Here is a 24,535-nt window from a genome sequence, read left to right as displayed (position 1 = left end):
GATGAATGGTGAGCTATTGGTAAATGTCTGGCCTGAGGGAAGAATGGGACTTGATGCTTTGGAAGACAGATGTTTGGAGAAATGATTGAGGGAGGCCAGTAAAGCAGTTGGGTGAAGTAGGTAAGTAGGTATGGTAGCAGAGTGTACCACAACTTGTCCCTTCCATCACACCAGCAATAATTTTTCCACAACTTCTTTTTAACTCTTGTATTATAGAGATGTGAAAGTGGTATGCACTCTATGCAAACCCTGAGTGTGTCTTGACCATTTTGTTCTTTCTTGCCATGCAAAGTGCTTGAAAAACCATTAATTGAAAGAGCTCTGACTCTCAATTCTTACCACTTATTTAGTTGTTCTTTGTTCCTTTCTTTTCTTTCATCCTGTTTAATTGCACCATTTCTTGTAAGTAAGGTGCCGGTACTCTGCTTTTACACAGACTAAACACATTGGTACTTGAACTAAAAGAGTTAGTGTTGGGCTTGGATGCAGCTGGTTACCTAAAGTTGGTGAACTGGGTAGTGCTGCCCTCTTCCTTGGGGGTTTCTGATGCATATTGGATAAAATTGGGGCTTTCTTCAGCCCTTTCTTGTCACTTGCAATCCTGAGAGCTGCTTTGTCCCTGTCCTCTTAGGAGAGGATCCTTTAACAATGGGTATGTTGAGATGTACAACTTTCTATCCACAGGATGCTGTTTAGCTGGAAGCTTACAGCCTCCCTTAAGCTAAATAGATTTTTCGAATAACAGATGCACCTGACCACTAGAGATGGGAAAAGTGAGAGAGCATTCTGTGGGTGCACATCAACATGGATGAACACAAAATTTGTGATACCATAAGTGAATCATACTGCAGTTAATGTCCCAGGTTAACCTTTAGTCATTCCTTGATCAGAACAGAATTCAGAAGATGAAAAAGCAGGTGACGTAAACCCAAAATTAAATTAAAATTTAAATTGGGTGGGGTTTCCTTCTACCTGTGGTAAAACGGTTTTTTTTTTTTCCCCAAAGACTTATCTAAGAGTAATTTAAGCAACTAAGTAATGGTTTTGCTTTCTGAGATACACAGAGACCCTGTTCCTGCCTCTGAAGCCTTTTAAACATCTAGCCTACCCCCACAGGATTTCAGAATTATCTTGCATCTCTTGGCAAGCATTATGGTGTAGCTAAATATTAGTCATGGCAAAAGCCAAGTAATACAGGAAAAAACCCGCAGAATCATTTAAAATGCATTTGTTTGAGTTTTTGTATATCCCTTTTTATGGATCTCTTAATATATTGAGCTTTATAAAGAGTACATTATTAAGAAACATAATATATTGTTAATTTGAGCTTTTTACAATTCCGAGCACTATATTGATAGATTATTCTGCACCACTTGAATTACTTGTAAGAAACACTTGAATATTTGTGTGACTTAATGTATTCAAATTACTATATACAAGTTTGCTAGGATGGTTTTAATATGGAATCTTGGCTTTGAGAACAGATGTGACTTCTTTTATCATGAATTTAAGATGCAATACATGATGTAGAGCCTGACTATAAATTGTTTTACAGAATTTTCAAAGAGAGCTCTTTGAGTACATATGCATTGATGAACACAAGCCAAAATCCTATTAAAAATTAAAAATACTTCTTTCATTGAGGCAGATAGTCATTAAAGCTTGATACATAGCTCTTTAGTAAAAGAAACTTCAACAAGACCTTCAACCTCTAAAAGAAAGATTAGCTACTGCTTTTATCAATACGGGCATCGCTTTGAAGAAACTGAACATCTGGTTTCCTTCTGGGAGAATTATGTTCTGTCCACTTGACCCTTTGTAAAAGTAAATATTTTATTAGTTATGTTATGTAGGAATTTGAAAAAATATTTAATACATGAAAAAAGCCCCAACCTTTGCATATTAGCTTGTTACAGAAGTGCAATACATCAAATGATCTTATGTTCTTGATTAATGACCTTCTGTTGTATTAAAAATTATACCAGTATGTAATTTGATAAGAGACATAACTTTTTCTTTGTTTTCCTTTTAATAAGAAAATATTTCTTTTTCTCCCTTGTTCCATCCCAGAATTATGTTTGTCAAACCACAGACATTTCAGCCCTCACTCCTTTCCTTCAGCTATGGCTGTAAACTGCACTTCCAGGGTAAATCCACCTGGATGATATTTGCTTTCCACATAATTTAAATGTGTAAAGTTACTTAGTAAAGATAGCTATATGTTTTGGCTGTGATCAAACAGAGGTTAAGGCTTATTGGAGATACAGGTTCTAATCCTGTTGTCAAGGTAGACTAGAACAGACTGTAATATCGTAGTTGTTATATTTATTTCTTCTATATAGAAATAGATTTCTTAGGAAAAATGCCCCCTGTGCATCACAGGTTTAAACACAAATGTTACTTGTTTTGTGCTGGTATGAGAGTGAGTGGATATCTTTTAAAATATACAATGCAGCCTTTTAACTAAGGAAAGGCATTGGACTTAATGAAATGTTATACTTAAGAAATTATTTTACAAGTCAAGCCAGTTAGGAATTTTTCAGCCAAAAATATTTTGTTGTTGTTTTCAACAATTTATTGAAAACAGAGCATTTCACACAAGCAGTTTTTGACAAAACTATCAGCAAGAGAAGTTTTTCAGATACAGGATTGTAAGAAAACCTGTTTCAGTTCCATAGAAAAATAACAATGTAACTCAAGCAAATACTATCTCTCTGGAAAGCTTGGTCTCTATTTTTAATTATACTTTCTTTTTGAATTAGAGTCCTTCAGTGATCTCTAACTCCTTTTCACAAGGAACATGGCTATTTTCAAAATTCTACATTTTATTTTTCCATTAAGTGGGAAAGATGGCTTCCTAGTTGATTCTAGTCTATTGATGTTCATTTTTGCAAATTGTTCCTATGGAAAAGAGTCTTCCATTGTTTTAATGCAAACTTGCTGACAAATGGCAGACATGGCATGACTCAAGTCATGACAAATTATTTCCTCTGTTCTTTTTCATTCCCCATTTGACATGTATCAAAATCTGCTGGTGACCTGTCGGTGAAGTTAAGACTTACTCCAAATTCTTATAAATTTTATTTGTCCTATTTGTTGTTATTATTATTATTATGATTGGTCTAAACTGTGTTGCTTATGTAATAGGCACTGTAAGTGCCTGTCTCTTTACTGGATATGCCAGGGTTGAGGGTTTATTAATCTTCAGGGTGAAGTAAAGCCTTTCAAAAGACTGTGTATCAGAGTAGACAGCTTTTGATCAAGTGGGTTGCAGGATAATTGACCAATGCTTGTGCCAAATCTGTCTAGGATCTAAACCAAAAATACAGAGTTTTTGTGTTTATTTTGGGAATAGGTTCATAGTTGTACGTTTGCCTTGTACAGCAATATTTATGAGAAATGACATTGAAGTGCACTTTAAACAGCACATTATAATATAAAATGTTACTGTGTCTCTGAAGCACATCTGGTAATGCAAGATGTAAAGCTATTAATTTGGTCAGGACAATGAGTTCTTTGTGAATTGGGGCTAGCCCATTGAAATGAGTTTGCTCCTGAATTAATGATGATGGAGGGTGGGGAATTTGGAGTAATGACCATCTGCTGGGTTGTTGATGTCCAGCAGGCTTTAAGAGACAGAGTGACGCCTGTGGTAACATGCTTGGGCAAATCTTAATTTCTGTATTGTTACTAAGCATAGAACAAGGAAACAAATGATGGATGAAACTGTAAAATTTAGGTAATTTTTGCGTGAGTGAGAGGACTGTCTTCCAAGGGTTGAAGCTTACTATTATTCTCGATTCCTGAGAACAGCTTGATTTGATTCCTCCACCAGCCAGGAGAGATGAGAGGCAAAAACCTCAAATGCTTTTTACTCTGGGGACTGGAGGAGCCCCACACAAGTGCTGTTGTGCTTCATGTGTTGCTGTGGTGCAACAGTGCATATGTGATAAACTGAGTCCCCAGCTCTTCATCCCTGTTGCTATTCATTCCATGTACCTAAATGCTTCCCAAGATGTAGTTTATCTGCCTGAAACTCTAATTCTCATGAAGCTCTTTACCAGCCTTTCAGCACTGAGAGTGGTGTACATTTCTTGAGATTGTCAAATCATATTTTGTCTTACCCATACCTTTATGAGACGTGAAGATACTTGAGTAAATTCTGTTGTGTAAATAACTGTATAAATGAGGGAGGCATGAAATTCCCCTGCACAAGTAATTTCCTTCCCTGCTTTCTTGGATATTAGTCTTCAAGGTGAGCTGCTGCATGCTTGCTGGAAATGAGATTAGTAGCTGGGGGGTTTTCCTTAAAATGAACTGGCAGTACTGATACAAAAATGCATGCTTCTTTCTGTATATGTGGAAAGCATAATGTAAACACACATCTATTTATAAGTAGGCATCATACAGATATCTTAATATCTCTATAGTATCATGCTTCCTGCCATTGATCTTTATCACTAGAAGTAAACAAAGAAGTTTTCCTTGATGATTCTTATGTGTTAATCTAGGATTGCAAACCTCTACTTACAAAAATGCTGCTCATGGTAGATATCTTGAAGATTACAGTGTCCATGGTGTTCTGATATGATTGGGTGGAATATTTTCAAAGTGTATTTCATACTCTATATGAAGTGTTAGTTTGGATATAGGGTTTTCCCTGCAGTCTACAGTAGCAGGCTCACACTTGGGAATAGGTGGAGCGCAGCCTTCTTGGGGGAGGCACCAGTATCCCAGAGGAAAAGTGGAATGTAAAACACTACCCAATAATCAGGCACTGGGGGACCCGTGGGCCATCTTCTTCAGGCTCTGTGTTTGTAGAGCATTCAAGTGTTCTTCTTGAGATTTCCCTTCCTTTATTGCAGCTAAAAGGTTGATAGTCTTTTTTTCATTTGGTATCTTCTTAGAATCTTGCTAAGTGAGCACTCTGATGCATCAATTAAAGTAGATCTTTGATGGAGTTCTTGCAGAGTAGAAAAAAGAGCAAAACTGCAAAAAAAAGCAGAACATGTATGTGGTTGAAATGGACTTTATTATCTATTTCCATGTTAATACGTGCTTGAATTGGTAAAAGAAAAATATATTTTTGTAGTTACTTCTCTGAAAAGTGGAGCAGTTTTCTTATTTCCTTAGAGAAATATGTTGAATCTTCAGATTCAGAGATTTGAGGCTGGTAGTTACAGGTAATCTGTTTTAGCTAGTAACTTCTGTAGCAAATTAATTAATCAAATAGTTGAGTTTCTGTGTAAATTTTGCTGACAGTTAACTTTGGAAAAAGACAAAATAAATCTAGACATACTACAAAGGTTATGCTAATTCAACCCATCAGAGTTTACATGATTCAAACCTCATTCCTTAGTTTTGTAGTTTTGTTTTGGGTTTTTTTTGCCTGTTTGGCAGTAAGAACAATTTGAAAGAAGTGCCACATAGTTTACATGTTTTAAAATAGATCAAACTTTTCTCAAATTCAGGTGTAAAAACTCAAAGCTGTCGAAAATAACTGGTAATTTTGAAGTTTGGTATTTGCCTTAACATTCACTATAGTTGCTTTTATTAAGTACCCTGGGTTCCTGTTTTCCACCAGTTGGGGTAGATGCTAAAATGACTGAACAGTTTTGTTAAAAGTTTGGCCTTTGTTTTATAACTATGATTCATTGCAACTTCTTCCCAAACTTTAATAGTTTTTGCTTAAACTATATTACAGTTGGATTTAAAAAGAAAACCTGAAGCCCCCAAACCACAAAAAATTCCCACCCATTAAGGATCTGCTTTACATTTCATGTTGGCATTTGGCTGGTAATACCACAGGGATGCCCAGACTTAAACTTGTGTATGGAGCAGCCAAAAGAGGACTTCGCTTGCTACAGGAGAGCTGAGAGACTGCCCCTGAACTCTGCTTGTGCAAAAATCTCTCACTCTGACACAGTGGAAGGAGGCATCCACCATTTGTTGGATACACAGGAGCTTAAACTTGCTGAAAATATTTCTGGAAGTACAGAGACAGAAAATTATGCTTCTTTTTGAAAGGTTTGTATCTGATCTATTTTAAAGGTCAGGACTGAAAGCTGGGAGTAAACACTGACCCAGTGGCATATGCATAAGGAAAGAGGAGTTCAGTTGCATGTAATTATACTTTCTCCTCTGCAGAAAGTATGGTTGTCTTCTTTCTTTCTACTCTCCCTGTTCTGCTTTTTATGCCAGCAAGTGTTCTTCTGTCTCTGTCTCCAGTCAGAGTTTAAATCTTTGAAGTGTGTAATAATACACAATTAAGAAAAAATTGTTCTAAACTATGTGTCAGTAAGTTTTTATGAGCATAGGTGGCCTGAGAGAGGAGTGCTATGAGGTTACACCTGTGTAAAATTCAGATGGGCCTAGGAGTGTTCCCAGGCCTGGGAGAAGATGGTCTGTAGTGGTCATGTTTGCTGGTGTGATGTTGGGAAATGACAGCCTTCTCCACAGACAGTTTCTAGACATGACTCAGTCCCTAGTGCAGTTCAGCCATCACTTGAGAGATGGCTTTTATGTATCCTGTTTGGGAAACTAGGATTATTCATTACCACAGAAGTGTTATTCTGTCCCAACTTGCTTTTGCACCCAGGAGCACTTTTTTGGCACATCTAATGCATTAATTTAAGAATAGCCTTAGTTTTTTTGATGGTGAAACTCTGCAATGTGACCTCAGCATTTATTCAGCATCAGAGAATCTGCAGGTTGGTCCAGAAATCCCACAAGTGTTTTCACTGTGGGGAAGATCAAGGGTCACGATTTATTTGATATCAGCACATCTTCTCAGTCAGCATTTCTCTGCAGATTTTTCGTTCCTTGCTTGGGTAAGTTTGCTCTACAGAATTGCTATTGTTTATTTCAAAGTGAATTTCTGGATTAGTTGCTTTGTAGAGAGAAATGGAGGAGTTTGGAGCTGGGAAAGAGGAAACAGAAGAGTTTGAAACTGACTTGGCACTTTGATATGCTTTGGTGGGTGAACACATATTGGTGACTATTGGGGGAAAAGTGCTAGTATCTTGGTGGTATCTCTGGGAATACTGCAAGGCTGTGGGAACTGTGACAGGATGAGGAGGAGATCAAGTAACTGTCATCGAATTTAAAGGGAGCAAATGCTTCTTCCCCCTACTCCTCTTGCCTAAAAGCAGTAAAGCTTAGAGGCTATAGAAATTCATTTGCTGATCAGATAGAGTGGTTCCCTGCTTTTTGTGGTAATATACATAGCTCTTAGAGTGTGTTTGAAATACAGCAGGGACTTTTTCTTTTTTTTTCCTGTAGCCCCACTGAATAGGCTGGCATAGTCTCAGAGTGAGGCAGGGCCAGGTGGTTTCCTCGCTCTGCTGTGCCTCTTGCTGGGTTAAGTGGGAACCTGGAGTTGTTAGTATGCACTCTGTGTGCCTGTGTTCCTCAGAGGACAAAATGTGGGCTAGGCAGCAAGAATGGAGGAGCTAGGTTTTTATGTACTAAGGATGGTATTACATAACTTGAAACAGCATTATTGGAATACCTCTGTGTTGTTTCAGAAGATCAGTGCTTAATATTTGAATGAAACATTAAGGTTTATAAATGGTTAGTTGTGTGTCTTGGCAGTGCTTTAGGTTTGTTCCCCAGTTACTAAACTCAGAAGGGTGTTTTGCAGAAAGTTCCCATAAGTTATTTCTTCCCTTAAAAGTGGAAGAAAAGGAACTTTCATCTGAATTCACCGGGCTTAGCTCTGAGAATTCAAAAGGCTTTGGAAACTGGCTGAAGCTCTTGGTACTGACTTGAGTAATATCCCTTTGAATATTTACTTTAATCAAGCCTATTTAGAGATTCCCGCTTACACCCTGCCCTTATTTTTGTTGGTTTCCAGTACTAGATCAAATGATCAATGAAATATAAAAGTTTTCTTAAAAGTAGGTTCTTCTGGAGTTGTCAGTGGTATTCCTATAGTTGGATTTTATGTTATTTTAGCACATAATAGGTATTTCTTTGTTTCTGTGTTTGAAAGATAAGTCCAAGTTATTTATTTTATTTTCTGAGCAGGTGAATGAAGTATCAAAGTGCACAATGGCTCAGCTCCGTGCAGCTGTTGAGAATTACTTATAAACAACTGATTGAACAAACCATGTCTCTTAGACTGATGTAGAAAGGAGAAAAACATTCATCTGAAGAAATCGCCTTTCCAACTATAATACTCTTAAGTCATGTTATTTTTTTTCCCCATGTGTTTTTTCTGAATGGAAGTCATATTTTGGTCAGGGGCCAGTGAAGGTTTGCATTTGGCAATTCAATGTTTGCTAAGAATTTGGCTCTTCTGGGAAAGAATAGTGGAGATAAGAGGCTTTATGTATTTATATAGAAGGAGTTTCCATATCTAGGGAATACAGCAGTTTAACCCAAAAGAAATGTTCATTCAACAGCTTGTCATCTGCTTCTGTCAAAATGGTCATTCAAATTTGTTTGGAAATTCTGGCAGGTTAAAGATTGTTACTGTGAGTGGTTTCCCTTTTACCAGTTTTAGTCTCCTAGACTCTGTATTTATGCTGATCAGGTACAAGTGCTGAAATAATTTTCTTTCCATTTCTAGTCCTATTTTATCTAATACTCCTTATTTTTTTTGTAATGAATATATTTAATGACCATATAAATGCATGTGCTCTGTCAGAGATTAAGTATGAATGTAATTTGAAGCTGTAGTTTCTCTGTGTTCTGCATATGCAATTCAGTGCCACAAAAGCCAATTGGACTATGCCTGCAGTTACAGAACTCTGAATTGAGGACATAGTTTTCAAAGCTAATGTACAGCAAGAGGGCTCTGGCTTCTCCATCCCAACTAGTTGCAGTGTTCTGTAGATAACTGCAGGCTTTGGCTTTAGAAAGTATGCTGTTTGCAAGCCATGCTTCAACAGTTGCACTCCGAAGTGGCTTGATAAATAGTGGAGTGTTTTTACAGGAAATGTCCCAATCTGAGTTATGAGGCCATTCATTTGGGTAAATTGCAAGGGAATGTACTCAATGCTGTTAGCTTGTCTGTTATTAATTTCCTCTTTTTTAACATGTGCGCACAGTGTGTATATAAATATGTATACATATATATACATAGATATATGTATTCCCCAAGTAGGGAGAAGGAAAAGCTGGAGGAATGTGAAAGGGTCCTACAGTCAGGACCAGTCAGCTGCCTGAGCCAGGGCTGGGGGGCTGCCAGCTTCGGCAGCGTTCGGAGCCTGGAGTATGTCAGGGCTCAGAAAGCTTTAACTGTTGACTCTTTTATGTGATTTGCTGTGTTGTTTCCTAATGTTTCATACTCTGTGATGAAAACAAAACCCCAAAATTTTCATTAATGATACTTCTCTGCAGTCAGAAAGTTAGGTGGACTTCTGATGGCTGTGGGTAAAAAACCCGCAACAAACGTGTTTCAGAGGGCATGCCTAAGTAGTTATGCATGGCTATACTGTGGCTAGCCACTCCATTGACAATTTCTGGAAAAGCCAACTGAGTATTACTTGTCTAATAATTATAAATCTACGTCTAAACCTCTCATTTCAGCAGTAATGCCACACTCAGGCAATTGCAGTTGAAGGAGACACACAAATGGGCTTTGTAGGGGCCCGTTCTCCTCGTGGTGAATCTGAGTCTGAGTCTTTCCTTATAAATGTAACGGTGTCACTGTGTGTCATGGAGACAAAACTAATGAAGGATCCGCATATAAAGCAATAATTATCCATTATTCTGGGTTTAAGTAGGCTTCCCCTCCATGAACATTCCCCTTGTCAGCAATGCCAAACCAAACATTCCTTTGTATCTCCCCCCACCCCCCTGCTTTAACTCTCCTAAAGAATTTGCACTTGAAGGGGAAAATATCATTCTCTCTTCTTTACTTGGAATTAACATTGTTTAGGAAAATTTTTAAGAAAGTAAACTGACTTTCTGGACAGTGCTGACATTTTTGTCTTTCATCAGCATGACCTTATTCTGGAAGTTCTGTGGTTTTCTTTTACAATGAAGTTTGAAGTTTTCTTTGGAAATTTGCAGTGAATCCAAACATATGACAAGTATTTTACAGAAGAAGAGGTGTAGCAGCCTAATTGGAGTTGATGCATACTAATTTCTCTGCTGTTAGCCAAATTGGAAGAAAAACAGCAGTGCTTTTAAAAAATATGTGCATGAGAGGATAAATTTGTGATTTTAATTTGGTGCAGAGCAGGATTTTGTGGTTTGCTGTTTTTTGGTTTGTTTTTATTTTGAGGGTTGGGGAGGAGCTTTCAGAAATTATTTAAGTGCAGAGAAGAAATACCCCTGAAACAGCTGATTTCGAATAGCGCTTTTCTGTATTTATACCCTTGAAAAGCATTGGGCTGTTCTGTACTCTTGCAGTATTTGCTTTCAGATATACCTTATCTCTGTCAAGTTGTCAGGGTTTACATTGCATATTGGTCATGTGGGTTGAGGAAGATGTCATTCCCTATCTCAGTGCCTTCACTTTGGCCCTATACAGAGTTTAAACACATACAAATTTCATTATTGCCATAGATAATAGCTTTCTACTGACCTTGACTATAAGGAATTTCTCTGTAAGAGGGCTATGAAGTTTTAATTTAAAATGAAGCAAGCCCCAGAAAAACCTTCATTATTATCATAGTCTTGTGATTTCAAGAGAAGCTACCCTGCGTAATAGACTCAGCCTGATGTCCTTACTAAGCAGATGGCAAGGTTGTTTCCTTTCTTCTGATGATTAAGTGTGACAAAGTTAGTGAACTTTAGTTGGGTGTCAAGAAACTTCCTGAAACAGAAATGAAAAATATAAAAAGGAAGTGTCAGAGGGTGAAACACCTGCAGACACGGTAAGATTGTTTCTACCGTTGTTAGATCCAATTTTTCAGATGTATTGAGATTCCTTGGTATGTTATCCATCACTGTATTATTTATTCAGCACATAGGACTGGATTCAAGTTAATTTAAGGCTTTGCATATTATAGTTTATTTTCACTGTTACTTGACTTGTTTGCTGTAATTGGATTCCTTGGGCTCCAACAGCAGCTTTGCTTCCTCGCAGCCTGTTTTGATTTTATTTCTTCCATGAAATGATGCACTTGCCCATCAGTGGTCTTTTCCAAGAGGATGTTTAGTGATGCCCCAAGCACAGGCATCACGTAAAAAGAGAAGTGTCTTCTTAAGTGCTACACAACTTCTCTAATAGAAAATACAATTTGGAGGAGGCTTACAGCCTGTAAAAGCAGGTACCAGGGACTCTTTACTATATATACCAGATGCAAGTCTGGAGGATTTTTTGTTTGTTTGTTTTGCTTGTTTTTTTCTTGTATAAAAGAGAAATGGGAATAAAAGCTGCATGTTAGGATGCTAGCTGGGTTATTGCTCATTTGCTTGTTTGTTTTTTTTTTTATATCTGTGAGTGGAATGGAACAGCAGCAGCAGTCCTTGTCTTTAACCTGAAATCTCAAAACTGTAGTTGCTGAGCACTGGAGGCTTGAATATAAAAAAGAGTAAAGAGGGACAGAATGTGAAAAAGACTAAAGAAGGACTCTTTGCATGTGTGCATCCCTCTGATTGTTTATTAGCCCAATCAGCATCTCTTCTAATTGTAGCAAAGTTCAGAGCTTTGAAAGGAATTTGAGTAATTTTCTGATAAACAATGCTGAAATTCTTTCCTCTTCAGTTTCCTTTTCCATGTGCACTATAAAGCAATCTTTGCTACTGAAAAAGTTTGACAAGTTCACATCCAGCTATGGAATGTTTTAGAATTTTTTTTTTCTTCATTTATTAAGCCAAAACTTTTGGCCTGGTAGTGAGGTTTAAGCTCTGCAGCTCACTAGAATGCAATCCTAGAATGGCTTTGTTGGAAGAGGTCTTCAAGTTCATCAAGTTCCATCCTCCTGCTATGGGCAGAGACACTTTCCACAAGACCAGGCTGCTCAGAGCTCCGCCTAACCTGACTTAAACACTTCCAGGGATGGGATGTTTGCCACTTTTCAGGGCAACTCCTTCCGGTGCCTCACCACCCACAGTAATAAATTCATCTAAACCTATTTCCTTTCAGTTTGAACCATTCTCTCTTGTCCTGTCACTACATGCTCTTGTAAAAAAGTCTCTCTCCAGCTTTCCCATAGGCCTACTTCACATTCTGGAAAGCCACAATCAGGTCACCCTGAAGCTTTCTCTTCTCCAGGCTGGAAAACCCCAACTGTGTCTCAGCCTTTATTCCTAGGAAAGGTACTCCATCCCTCTAGTCAACTTGATGGCCCTCATCTGGACTTTCTATGTCAAAATACAAGACCTAATGCATTTGTAGTTGTATTTCTCTTGAGAAAGATGCAAGAAGAGGGGATGCTAGTGACCAATCAAAACAACTAGCATAGATTTTTAAAAAATACTTTAAACTTTATTTTCCTCCACAAGCTCTGAACAGTTATGTGGAGTGTATAGCTGGGAGGGTGAGTGGTGAGCTAGGCAGAAGTGCAGCTCTAAACCCAACATCCAGAGACTGCGTTTAGGTTTGCTTCAAATTTAGTTTTCTTTGTGTGGCCCTAATTAGCACTTTACAGTAGAAGTACTATTATCTAAAAATGAAATCAGGAAGCAATGTAAGGAAAGCTCAGTTAAAAGATTTTATCTCTATCTTTCTGAGTCAATAAAGAAAACTATGCTGTTGGTTGGTTTTTGCAGAGTAACTACATGTAATGCATTGCATGGGGCTCTTAATTTGCTCAGAAAATGCTTTGCTTAGAATACATTGTGTGCTTCACTGTATGGTTGTTGAGTAGCAGATTTCTTTGAGTAGATGACAGCAGTATTTTGTGATAACGATAGCTGTTCTTGGCAGCTATGACTTGCTACTGCTGTACTCTCAACGGTCTGTGCTGGGACTTGCCTCTAAGTCCCTAAATATCTTGGGACTGACCTGCTTATCCTGCTTTGCCTTGGTTTTCATCAGTGTATGTCAGGCATGTCCTGTGCTGAGCCATTTTACCTAAGTCTGTCTGTTTTCTCAAGCTTAGATTCAAAAGAAAGTGTCTGAAGTGACAGACCTTCTGTATGTAAGTGAAACATGATCTTTTGATGGATTTTTTTCCTTTGTTCATGTGGGGTTTTTTAACTTTAATGAAGAGCTGGAAGAGCTGCTGGGATTAACTGCACTGTACAAAGACATGAGAAAAGCAGTATGTGTACATAATTTGAAAAACGCCCGGTGCTTTACAAAATAATTCTGTTCATTCTGGTTACAGGGAGTTTTGAAATAAGGAAAAGGTGATAGAGCAGTTTAGCTGTCAGGCTACCCACCCCCAAATCCAGACTCGAGTGATAGGCACGACGATTCAGAATGATTTTTACCCCTCGCCCGACACGCTGACCGGGAGGGAGAGGCAGGTTCTGCTGCAAGCGCTCAGTTTTGTCTCCCGGCGGAGCAGCAGCGGGCGGAGCAGCGGCGAGTGCCACCTGCGGGAGCTGCGCTGGAAGCTGTGCCGGCGGCTCCGAGCGTCCCGGCAAGGATGCGCTGCCGCCGCTGCCAGCGCCGCGCACGGAGCGACCCCTCGGGTGCATTTCTGTCTGCGTTCTGCAGCGCAGCGTGATTCCTTGTCGGCTTGGGCAAAGCTGCGTGGGCAATAGAGAACGTGCTAAAAAATATTTTCAAAAATACTCCTCAGTGGTTCAATTTTACAGAAAGAGGAATAGCAATGGTTAGGTATACTAAGGAATTTCCTACAAACTGCGCTGATGACTTGAGTTCGAAAGACAGTGCTTCTGCTGAGCTGACAAACTGCTCTGTGATCAGCACGGAGTTAATGCATACATGCAGGAAATGCATGCATTTCACCAATTAAAGCGGATGTCTTTCTGCTTAGCTTTGAGCATATGCTTCACAAGGGTATTTGGGGAGTGTCAGTCAAGGTTTTGATCCCTCTTCCTCCTCCCACAAGACCCTGTGGGGAGTTTTCCTCTTTGTTTCACTTGGCATAGAAACAGCATATGCTGTTTTAAGTAAGGAGCCTTCCAATGTGGTTGGACACAGACCAAAAGGTGAATATAGCTCATCTTTTCTAGAAGTTCTGTACAGAGTTTGAAGGAGAAAATATTGTGTCACGTGCCCTTCTAGAGCTCATATCTGGCGTTACTTTGTAAAAAACATGCTGTCATGCCTTGCAGACTGAAACATGGTGATTAGCTGCTGAACTGGATCTTTTAGTGGGTTTGGAAAACCATGACCAAAACCTTGGAATAGTGCTGGGAATGGATTCAAAAGCTGGAGAGACGGGAGGAGGAAGAAGACATACGCTTGGCAGTTAAACCACAGAGGAGCCAGACAGCTCGTTCTTTACATTAGAACATTTATGATGTTTTTCACATTCAAACACTGTGAATTTGCAGTAAACCAGAATGAAAGTGACAAAGGGATTCTGTGATTTGGTCTTTGCCTGCTGGCAAAAAGTTAAGTGTTTTGGATTGGAGCCACAGTATGGATGATTAGCTCCAGAAACTAGGCAGAGGATGCTGTAGATTAAATGTGTTTTGAAAAAGTGGGCAGGAGAGTGATGTTACTGTGACTTTCATCAATGGGCAAGTGTGTGAAGGGGGTTTTGCTCCTTCTTGCCAATATAGATCAGAGGGTCTTGCTTGGACCAGCTCATCTTTTGCTGCATTTGTCATAAGTGTCAGAGTTACTGCCTTTCTGTGGAAAAGAAAGTGAAAGGATGACGTGGTTTGGGAATATCAGCAAAATCTGTAGTATCTTACCAAAAAAAGCCCACAAAATCCAAACCCCAAGCTCCAGCAAAGCCCCTCGAAGCTGGAACATTTTGGTATGTGTTGATGTGCAGGGGGGGGAAAGACTGGAAGACTTTTGTGGGACATTGTTGAAGAAGGAAAGCTGTGACTCACATCCAGAGTGCTGCTGGAAGGGAATGAAAGGAGCCATTAGAATTCTGTGCAATTTTTGAAGGAATAACTATGAACTTGAAATAACATTTGAATCTTAAACAGGTGCTGCCATATTACTTAGGAAGGCTGAGGGGTGGTGGTGAATAGGGGCAGAAATGAGGGCTTGGTTTATGTCCTCATAACTGCTATCCCTTAGGTCAGTGTTATTTAGGGTTTCATTCAGTGTCACTTCTTGGTTCATGTGAAAGAACTGTGTTAGTGTTAGCATATAAACTTGTTTTATGGTTTATGTGACCTGGGATCAAAGCTATTCTCGTGGGGTTCAGAGCAGCAATGCATCTGCTCCAGAAGGGATTTTGTAGGCAAGCAAATGGCAAAAACTAGATCAGGGACAGATGTCCTTGTTCTCTAACAAAGATAATATGCAACGCTTAACACTCAGATGTCAGAGTCTGGCTGTGTTGAAATGAGTATGAATTTTACTGTAGCCATCCGTGGAGTTTGGAATTCATCCTGAGACCTGAGAATGTAAGTGCTGGTTTTGGGGTTCTGTGAGTTGTTTTTTGTTCTACGAGTTTTATTGCATTCAGAAATGCAATATCCAGTACCATTCATCCAAGAAGGGTGGCTGGCTTTGCAGGCTGTCTCTGGGCATCTAATTGTCCTTATTTGTTTACAAAATAGTTTATGTCAAAAAACCTACTAATATCTATTTTATTTCTACCCCCCTTGCACTTTTTTTTTTTTATTGCAGCAGAAAGAACTCATCTAGATACTGTTTTAAAAATAAACCAACAGACAGCTTTTCTGTTAACAGTACAGTATGTAATGTAGATTTTCGGGAGTTCAGTTGTTTTACATGTATTGATGTGTGTATAAAGCACTAACTGTTTAATTTTAATCTCTAAAAGGCTGCATTTAAAATTGTAATAAAGTATGGTAAGGGAACATGTATTCTGATTGTGAATAAAGTGACCACAGCAGAATCTTATATTAATGTTGATTGTGCCTATGGAAGATGGGGGAGAAGTGCAGTGTCTGTCATTGAAAAGTGACTGTATTTGACAAGTTTTTGAAGAAATCCAACCAACTTTCTTGAATATGATCACTTCCAGCTATTTGGAACAGATGTAGACTAAGGGCCAAGGGTTTGACACAAAGGAGGAGGGTCAGGTTAGATTTTGGCTAGTGATGATGATTGTTCAACATAAATACATAGCTGAGCTCCATAGTTACATCTGCAAACAGTCCTGTGACAAACAATGCTCTCTTTCAAGCGCCTGGATGCTTTTTTGAGAGTATAGAAATAAATTTTTCAAAGAATGAAGGTAGAACAGAAGTCTTCTCTCGAATGGATATTTGTCCATGAAACTTTAAATGTGAAAATTGTGATTAATAGTATTTTGAATAGTTGGAACCCCTTACTGATGATTTTCTTTTCTTTCTTTTTTTTTTTTTTTTGCAAAGTACAGTTAATTAAAGAGGCAAGGAATATATTGTCTGTGAAACACAAGTAATCCATATTTTTGTGAGCATGATTTTTTAAGTATTTTTAAGCCACCCATGTGCTATAAATTTGAATGTTTTACTAATTCACCTACATCACACTATTGGCTTAGATGCTGTGTTTAAAGGATCTTATGTTTTTCATAACGCTAAAGCTGATTTGCAGCTTTTAGCAGCTCAGGATGTTAAAAGCAAATCAATCTACTGGTAGGAACAAAAAATTTCTTGAACTGGGACCTCCCAGTATGCCTGTTTGGGTGGCCCTGGCTGATTATGGCCCATGAAAATGCATGGTCATACATCTGACTGGTTTTGGTTGCTGTTAAAAGAATTTTGCTTAACTGAGCAATGTAAACAGTATAGCTGTGTTTATTCATAAATTATCAATGCATATGTATTTCAAGTTCTCTTGCTAGCATGTTCTGTGAAAAAGTGCTCTAAGCAATAGGTAGCAGTTTTGACTAATGAATTCAAAAATACAAGGTACCTCATGGAATACCAGAATAGCTGAGCCTGAGATTCAGAGAAAATTAAAATTATTTCAATAATAATATTGCAGGAGTATTTAGAAGGGTTTACCTGGAATATTTCTATAAGGTGCTTTAAAGCTTTAGGATACTACTACTAATAAGATTGCCTGGATAAGTGGAAATTATTTGTATAGAAAGTGAGCAATCATTATTTCCTTTTACATTTACTAGCAAGCTTGTACCCCATATGCTGCTTTTTGACTGGATTTTGCATGAGTCCAGCTTGGCCTTACTGCAGAGAGAGGGAGATTTAGTTTCCTTGTCTGGTTAATACTTTTTGTCAGAGATTTCCTTCCTAGATTAAAAGGAGGAATTTTATAAATAAAGGAATGCTCAACATTGAGTTCTGTTTTTTGAATAATTCAAAACTTGGTGTGTTGCAGAAAACAACAGCAGAGTTCTGTATTTCTTTTTAAGTTTTTTAGTATATTCTGCAATTTCTACCATAGCATGCAACTGGTTTGCATTAATGAAACAGAAAGGGGGAATGATATTTTTAAAAATATATAGATTTGTGTACTTTTTAAAGAATTAATAAAACACTTTTCTGTGCCATGTTACTGGACCTCAGTTTTTAGATGTAATGTTTTCAGTTGACAATGAATTGGAAAAGTGCTGAAGACTGTGTCGTGTTTGCACCTGGTCATACAATTCTGGTACAACTAATCTCCTGTAAGCTTTAGAAAAAGCAGCAACGAATTTCAGACTGCTTCAGTACTGAAAACCATTACAGACAGTGGCAAGAATCTTTGGAGGGAAAAATTCTTTATGGAAAGGGTTTTTCAAGCATTGAAACAGGTTGGCCAGGGAGGAGATGGAAATACATGGAGATATTTAAAAGACGCATAGACGTGGCACTTAGGGACATGGTTTAGGGGTGGACTTGGCAGTGTGTGTTTAACAGCTGGACTCAGGGATCTTGGAGGTGTGAGAGTTTTGAGACATTGTTCTAAAGATGCACTTTTCTAGGCACAGAGACTGACTTTCTTTAATCTGCTGTAGCTATGTTAAGCCCTTGCTATCATGTTTTGTAATGCAGAGCTGCTAAACTGGTAAGTCTGTAGAAAACCATTAGTGGGACTGTAGTTTTTAAAATTGCCATGGATTATCCAAATGAGCTGTTGAGATAGAGTGGTTGTAGCAGTGGCAGGTCTGAACCTGTTCAATAAATACCTTGGTTTGTGTGCAGTAATTGAATGATCCAGCTTTCAAGTTACTATTCCATTATTAAAAATGACAAGGTCATTCAACGCCCATTTGAATCCCACTTGATTTTGCACTGGGAATGATAGGTCACACTCCATAGCAAGGGATAAGCACAGGAACTCCATTAAATTCAGATAAATGACTGTTGGGGTGTGCCTTACTTGCAGTAAAATTGCTTTCTGGTTTTGAGTTTAGATAGCAGAAAAGCAAGGCTGTCACTTCCTTAGAAGGCCAAGTAGAAAAGACTGGCCTACTTTAGACAAGGAAAGGTTTGACTTATGTAAATAAAAATCAGTGCAGAAGAGGCAAGAAAAAAAGGTCTTTTTTTCTTGCTTGTATTTAGCACCTCTAAAAAATCTCAGTGAAGAAGCCCAAAATTATTTCTGAGACTACTGATTTTTTTTTTTTGGTCATTAACATGTCAGTAAGTGACTCTGTGAGCATTTTCATGGTGAAATTTACTTAACATATTTATTTCAAGTCTATGCAACTCCAACCAACCAAAACCAGAAAACAAATATATGGATATCTGTGTTTTTCCATTTTTAACATATTTTTTCCTGAATAAGTGATATTAAATGATTTATTTAAAATTTAAATAATTTTTTTTGTATTTTAAAATTAATCACAGAAAGTAAATATAGTATTTCTTGATGAAATTTCTTGTTTCAAATATATTGTGTGATTAACTGGTTCCTATCAACTTTACTAGTAAATCACTGGGTAGCTGAAATTTGATTTATAAACCTGTGTAATGTTCAGAGAATATGTAGTGCATCATTGAATGCAGAGGGTTAGACGCGAGCTTGCCAAGTTTTAGAATTAGTTGGTGTATTTGTTCTAGCCAGCTGCTTAGTGATGATAAGCACAGATAATTAAATTTGAGTAATCTGTTTGAAGAACAAATTCATTTTTTAATTGTCTTGTGGAGAGTGGATTCTGTTTTACAGCAGATTTATAAAAGAGTTTGGAGACCCCGAGGTTTTTATAGTTATTTAAGCCTCTGTTGTGGTCACACTTGTTTGTTCAGTTTGTGGCACTGTCCAGCTGTGTTTTATGAACTCATAAACCCAGACCTTCAGGTGGATAAGCATTACAGCTATTAATTTGGGGGAGTTAGAGAAGATGTTTAGGTAGCTCACAGTCTTCACTATATGTACTGTTATGTGGATGAAACTTCTATGTTAAGGACAAAGTAATTCCTGAGTAAGACATGGTGGATTTTATCTTGAGAAGAGATGAATTGGCTGATCTAGAAAATCTAGTAGAATTTCCATCAGCTAAATAGCAATTAATTTCTACCCTAAGAAGTGCTAGTGGATTATAGCCTTACGTGTGTCTAATATTTCTAAGTAGTTTACATATTTGTGAATTAAATATGACAGATACACTTGCCCTGGATAACACACCTGAAATACAATTTTATTACTTAAATGGCTTAAGAAATCCTACAAAATTTTGTGTAGTTTGGTTGTAAGGTAAGCCTAAGCTCTTTATTGGACACTAGGGCAGAAATGCTTTCATTTTATGTCTGAGGATAGGATTCAAAACAAGCTATATGAATTTGAAAGCAAAGTACTTTAAGAAGGGAGGGGAAAAGGGCCATGTATTTGAGTTCAGTCTCAGTTCTGCTGCAGGATCTGATGTCTGTCTTGAAAACTGCTTGCCAAATCTTCAAAATTCATTAGGAATTAGGGCTGTACTGTGAATACTTCCAATGCTGTGCACTCTGTACAGTGCTGTACACAGCACTGAAGCTGTGTGATTTGTCAGCTGAGGTGAAGTCCCACTTGGCACACAAACTCCTTCAGACAGAGAATCATCCTTGTTCTGATTTGTCTGGTCTTGGTGCATCCTGTCTGATCTTGAGGCTTTCATTATGTAAAATGGAGTGTCAGCGTTGCTGGTGATTGGAAAATATTCAAAGGTGCTGGAAAGGAGGATACAAAATCCCAGCCAGTGTATGGTGGCCAGATGTTGACCGCTGGCCAGTACCACAGAGGGTACATAAGGTTACTGTAAGAGGAGACGTGTTCACTGCCTTCCTGAGAAGCCTTTTCTTCTCTGCCCACTGCTGTGCTGGAAGAAATACTGGTGCTCTACAATGTAGTAAAGCTTTAAGTTAGTGGGATTTTCTGTTTGATGCAGGCTGCTGTGACCCTCCAGGTGGTCACTCCATGGTTAACTTCAGCAGTACCTGAGTGTAAGCAGCTCTTCCATCCTAGTTCATGGACCTCTCACTCAAAATTAACTGAGGCAGAAAAATACGTGAAATCAAAGGCAGAAGTTCACCAGATGTAATGAGTGCTTTCAGTATGAGAGGGTCCTTTTGTGCCTGCCTACCTGGTAGAACATCCAGCTGAGAGCCTCCTGAATGGTACTGCAGTTAATCCTGAGAGAAGTTTGTCTATTTACACTTCTTACACACAGACACAGAAGCGATGAAAGCTGAAAACCCATCCTTCACAGGGGCTCTGGAGCAGGGGAGCGCCTTGCTGAAACGTGCTGGTTTTGATGGAGAACTCTTCCTTTGCTTTGTGTCCATTAGGTTCTACTAAGCCTGTGTCTGCAGAGATGCCAGATAAAACACCAGGTGCTACAGAGCCTGTGCCCAGAAGTGAAGGTTAGTAGTTTTCTTCCATTCTTTTGTCTATTGAAAAAAAATAAGTGTTTGGATTCTGTGAAGAATTTTTTGAAGTTAAAGACTGACTTTCCCTTACTGCCCTTAATTTTAAGGGAGAGCTGAGGTAGTATTGTATATGCATGTTTATCTAGATAACACGAAATTTTCACTTGTCTTTGGGTAACCTCTACATCCCTTCCTAGCCCAACATCCATGATAGTACTAAATTATATAATAAAGGGAAAGTGCACTGCTAGGATTTCAGCATTGGAGATGTTTTGTCCCATTTGCTAAAGAGATCTTGTTAACTGAAGCCAGTTTTTTGTATGGGATACTTGAGTCTCACAGAACTAGAGCTGACATGTAAGATGTGGGTTGATTGATACAAGGAGGAATTGTCTGTGTGATTTTCACTAAATCAGTGGAATCTTGAAATGCTCAGTCAGACCATTTTGTTTCCTCTTGAGGTCTATTAATTTTAAATTTCCACATCTGAAGGTTTGGTACTTGGTTTCTGGGAAAATTCATTCTTTGAAAATAATTGTAACCCTGCCTAACTTGATTCCTTCCCCAGAATCACTGCTGGATGTGTAAATAAAGCATTTTATAAAAATTTGCTATTTCATGTGAAGTGAAGTTTGGTATTTCATTGTGAGGTGTTTCTGACAGTATTGTGTCAAAACTATAATAGCTCTTGTATATCCTTGCTTTCTAGATCATTGCTGTCCTCACACAAGGACTGTATTAATTAAAATGTTTGATTTAGTTTGACTAAAGTTTACAGCTCAGGATTGTTTATTCTATGCCTCAAGACAGATGTCTCAAAATTTAGTTTTAAGTATTTTTGTAGATTTTGAACCTCAGTTTTGTCATTTGAAAGGCATGGAGGAGCAAGCTGCAATAATAATTTCAAGAAGTGCATCAAATATAGTAGAGAAAGGTAATTCTCTTCATGTAAAGGGTATTAAATTATGCTTAACTGCAGACGGCCTTTTTAAAATTTACTGTAAAGTTTAACATGTTACTGGGAGAACTCTCCACACAAGGGGAGAAGCAATTACAGCTAGTCTTTTAAAGACTGAGCTCTCTCTGATGCACATGTCGTGTGTCATCCTTATAAATAAATGCTTATGCTAAAAGCATTGGAATGAGTCCACTTGAAGCAAAAGCCTACAATAAAATATAACTAACTAAAATGATGAGATTATTCTGAATCTTCATTTTCAAACTGCACTTATCATTGTACTTTGTTGTGATAAGAGGTCATGAAGTTATTCCAGAATCTGTGTGAAATATCCTTGCTCATTTGGTTAGAGCAGGATGCTGATAATGCCAAGGTCACAGATTTAGCCCCTGTATGGGCCATTCACATTAGAGTTGCACTTGCTGATGCTTGCAGGTCCCTTCCAACTCAGAATATTCTGTGTGATTTTGTGTGTGTGCTTTAACAAACGCAGTGTTTACTAAAACAAAACTTTATCCAGGTTTAATCTGGATGCTTTGTTTTTAATTGCTCTTTAGGAACTAATTTTTAGATAAAAAAAAACAAAAAGATGAGCTAATAAATAATGATGAAACTGCAGTTAAGAGACCTGTTTTTATGTCTTGATGAAAATGCTCTATTATAGATAAAACATTCTAATGATATGAAGTCATGTGTGCTGGAAGTTAATGAGAGTTTATGTTGGTTTATTGTAGTAAATACATTCAAAGATGTTATGATAATGTTTACTGAAAAAAAGATCAGACATATATGACAGTGGCTGCTGCAGCATGGATTACAAGATAAAGTTCCATAGTTAGTCTTTGATCATATACATCTCTATTTACTTAGCATTTATACAGCTAATAGTATGTAGAAATATTTTGCTGGTATGACTGAGTCAGAATTGAGAAGTGGGTGTTTCATTTCTCATGATTAAAATAGCAGTGCTCCTTATGTGCATAAACATTTATGTGAACTTTTGTAATTATTTCCAGAAATCATAACAACTTATCACTGCTTGTTTTTTCCCCCAAAAGAAATATTCTTGCAGTCATTGGTTAAAAGAAAAGAAAAAGATATATTTGTTGTTACAGATTCCTAACAATTAACCTCTAATGTTCATCAGGGTCAAGTTGGGTTGAGCAAAGTGTTGGCAAGTAACTGATTATCTGGAAACTTTGAAAAAGCCAGTGTTGCTTTAACCTAGCAGTGCCCCTCCCTGCCCCTGACCCACTGCTCCACATACTCCAGTTAAGCCATGAAACACACAGGAGCAGACAATTGAGAAAGGAGTTTCCTGTAATTAAGTTACTGTAACTTAGTCCTTGACTCGAGGGTCCCCAGTGGGTGGGCAGACTGTTTGCTTTTCTGTCGCCTCTTCTGTCAAACCTTCTAGAGTCAACAGTTGTATTTATAAATGTCAATGCTTGCTTTGTGCTATCAGGAGAAAAAACCCAGGACCTGGAGATTTGGTTGTTGCAAAGATGGAAGTGTGTGTGTATCACACAGGGAAAAATACTTTTCAAGAAGCTTGTCTAGCTATCAAGGAGTGGTAGACAAACAAATTAAAACAAAAAACTCCTACCATGATCCACATATAACTATTTCTTAACTGTTTTCCTTTGGCAAAGCTATTATATTCTATTTACAATGGATGCATTTAGAACAATGTACTATGTCAATACCAGGAAGTGGATTGAGTGTATTTCTGGTTTAGCTTGTAAAGGAATTAGCATTTTTTTCTGCTTTGTGTTTGCTGAAAAGTCACTCTTGAACTTCTAGTATAGTTAACCACTGGAAATGAGGCTGTGACAGGAGCACCCCAGCTGCAGCACAAATTCCTCCTCTCTCCTTTAGCGAGGCTGCTGTGATTCACAGTGGCTGCTCATGATTGTGTCTGGAGCTGAGGAGTTACTTGTTTGCAAAAATTTAGGAGAATGATTGTAGAATTCTTTCACTACAAATTATCTGCCTTATAGGATTAAAACCTTTTCTAGTTTAACAAAATTTTGATTATACTGAATTTTTTTTCATAAAACAGAAGTGTTTCATCCTGTGGATAGTGGATTAATTTTTTTTTTCTTGATACCCATGAACAGCTGTTCATAATATAGGTAGGCTTGCTTCAAAGAAACCAGATGAGGTCCACCTTAGTATCTATTTGGAAGATTCCCAGACTCAAAGTTTTTGGGCTATCAGTCAAGTGCTACCTTAGCAGTAGCTTTATGCAAAACACTTAGAAAATATATTTGGATGTGGGAACCTTTATTCAGTTTCTCCAGTCAGCTTGACTGGTTGTTTTTCTGTACCTTAAAGTAGGCATATTTGAAGAAGACATGAGGAAGTTAAATTCCCACAAAATCTTCTTCCTTTCCCTCTTCCCACACCAACTTTTTCATTAAGTAAGAGGCATGACTTCCCACAGCTGGATCCTCTCTTACTGACTTCATGGTCCACACTTGCATCCTGAAGGAAACGAATGTTACACCTGGACTTTATAAACAGCCACTGACAAATCCCTGTGGACAGCAAGCTTATGTCATTGTAAAATATCCTACAGCAACAAGCAGTGGTTTTCCTTGCATTGTGTACCTGATGGCACTAGTGGGAGCCTGCCAGCTCTTTTTGTTGCTGCTTGTGATGTCTCATTGCATTTTGTAACTCCTCTGACTTAGGTTTGTGTCCTATTTTTGCTGTAATGTGCAACACTGCACAGGAAAAACATGCAAGCACAGCCTCATGGATCATACACTTGAAATGCAGTGAAGAAAATAGCATCAGTATTCCTACTTCCAGATTTTGCCA

At 38.1% G+C, this 24,535-nt stretch overlaps 1 protein-coding gene across 1 annotated transcript in view; it reads left to right on the top strand.

The window, feature by feature from the left end:
- PLEKHG1 (pleckstrin homology and RhoGEF domain containing G1) overlaps positions 1-24,535 on the top strand; it is a 125,322-nt gene that overhangs the window by 15,910 nt on the left and 84,877 nt on the right. Inside the window, exon 3 of the mRNA XM_005425639.2 lies at positions 20,671-20,745. Within this exon, the coding sequence (XP_005425696.1) occupies positions 20,697-20,745 (49 nt within the window). The 5' untranslated portion in view covers positions 20,671-20,696. The remainder of the gene's footprint in view (positions 1-20,670; positions 20,746-24,535) is intronic.

This window comes from Geospiza fortis, unplaced genomic scaffold, assembly GCF_000277835.1.
Source record: "Geospiza fortis unplaced genomic scaffold, GeoFor_1.0 scaffold217, whole genome shotgun sequence".
Lineage (NCBI taxonomy): Eukaryota > Metazoa > Chordata > Aves > Passeriformes > Thraupidae > Geospiza > Geospiza fortis.
Note: the sequence above shows the minus strand (reverse complement) of the source record. Positions and strands in the feature narration are given on the sequence as shown.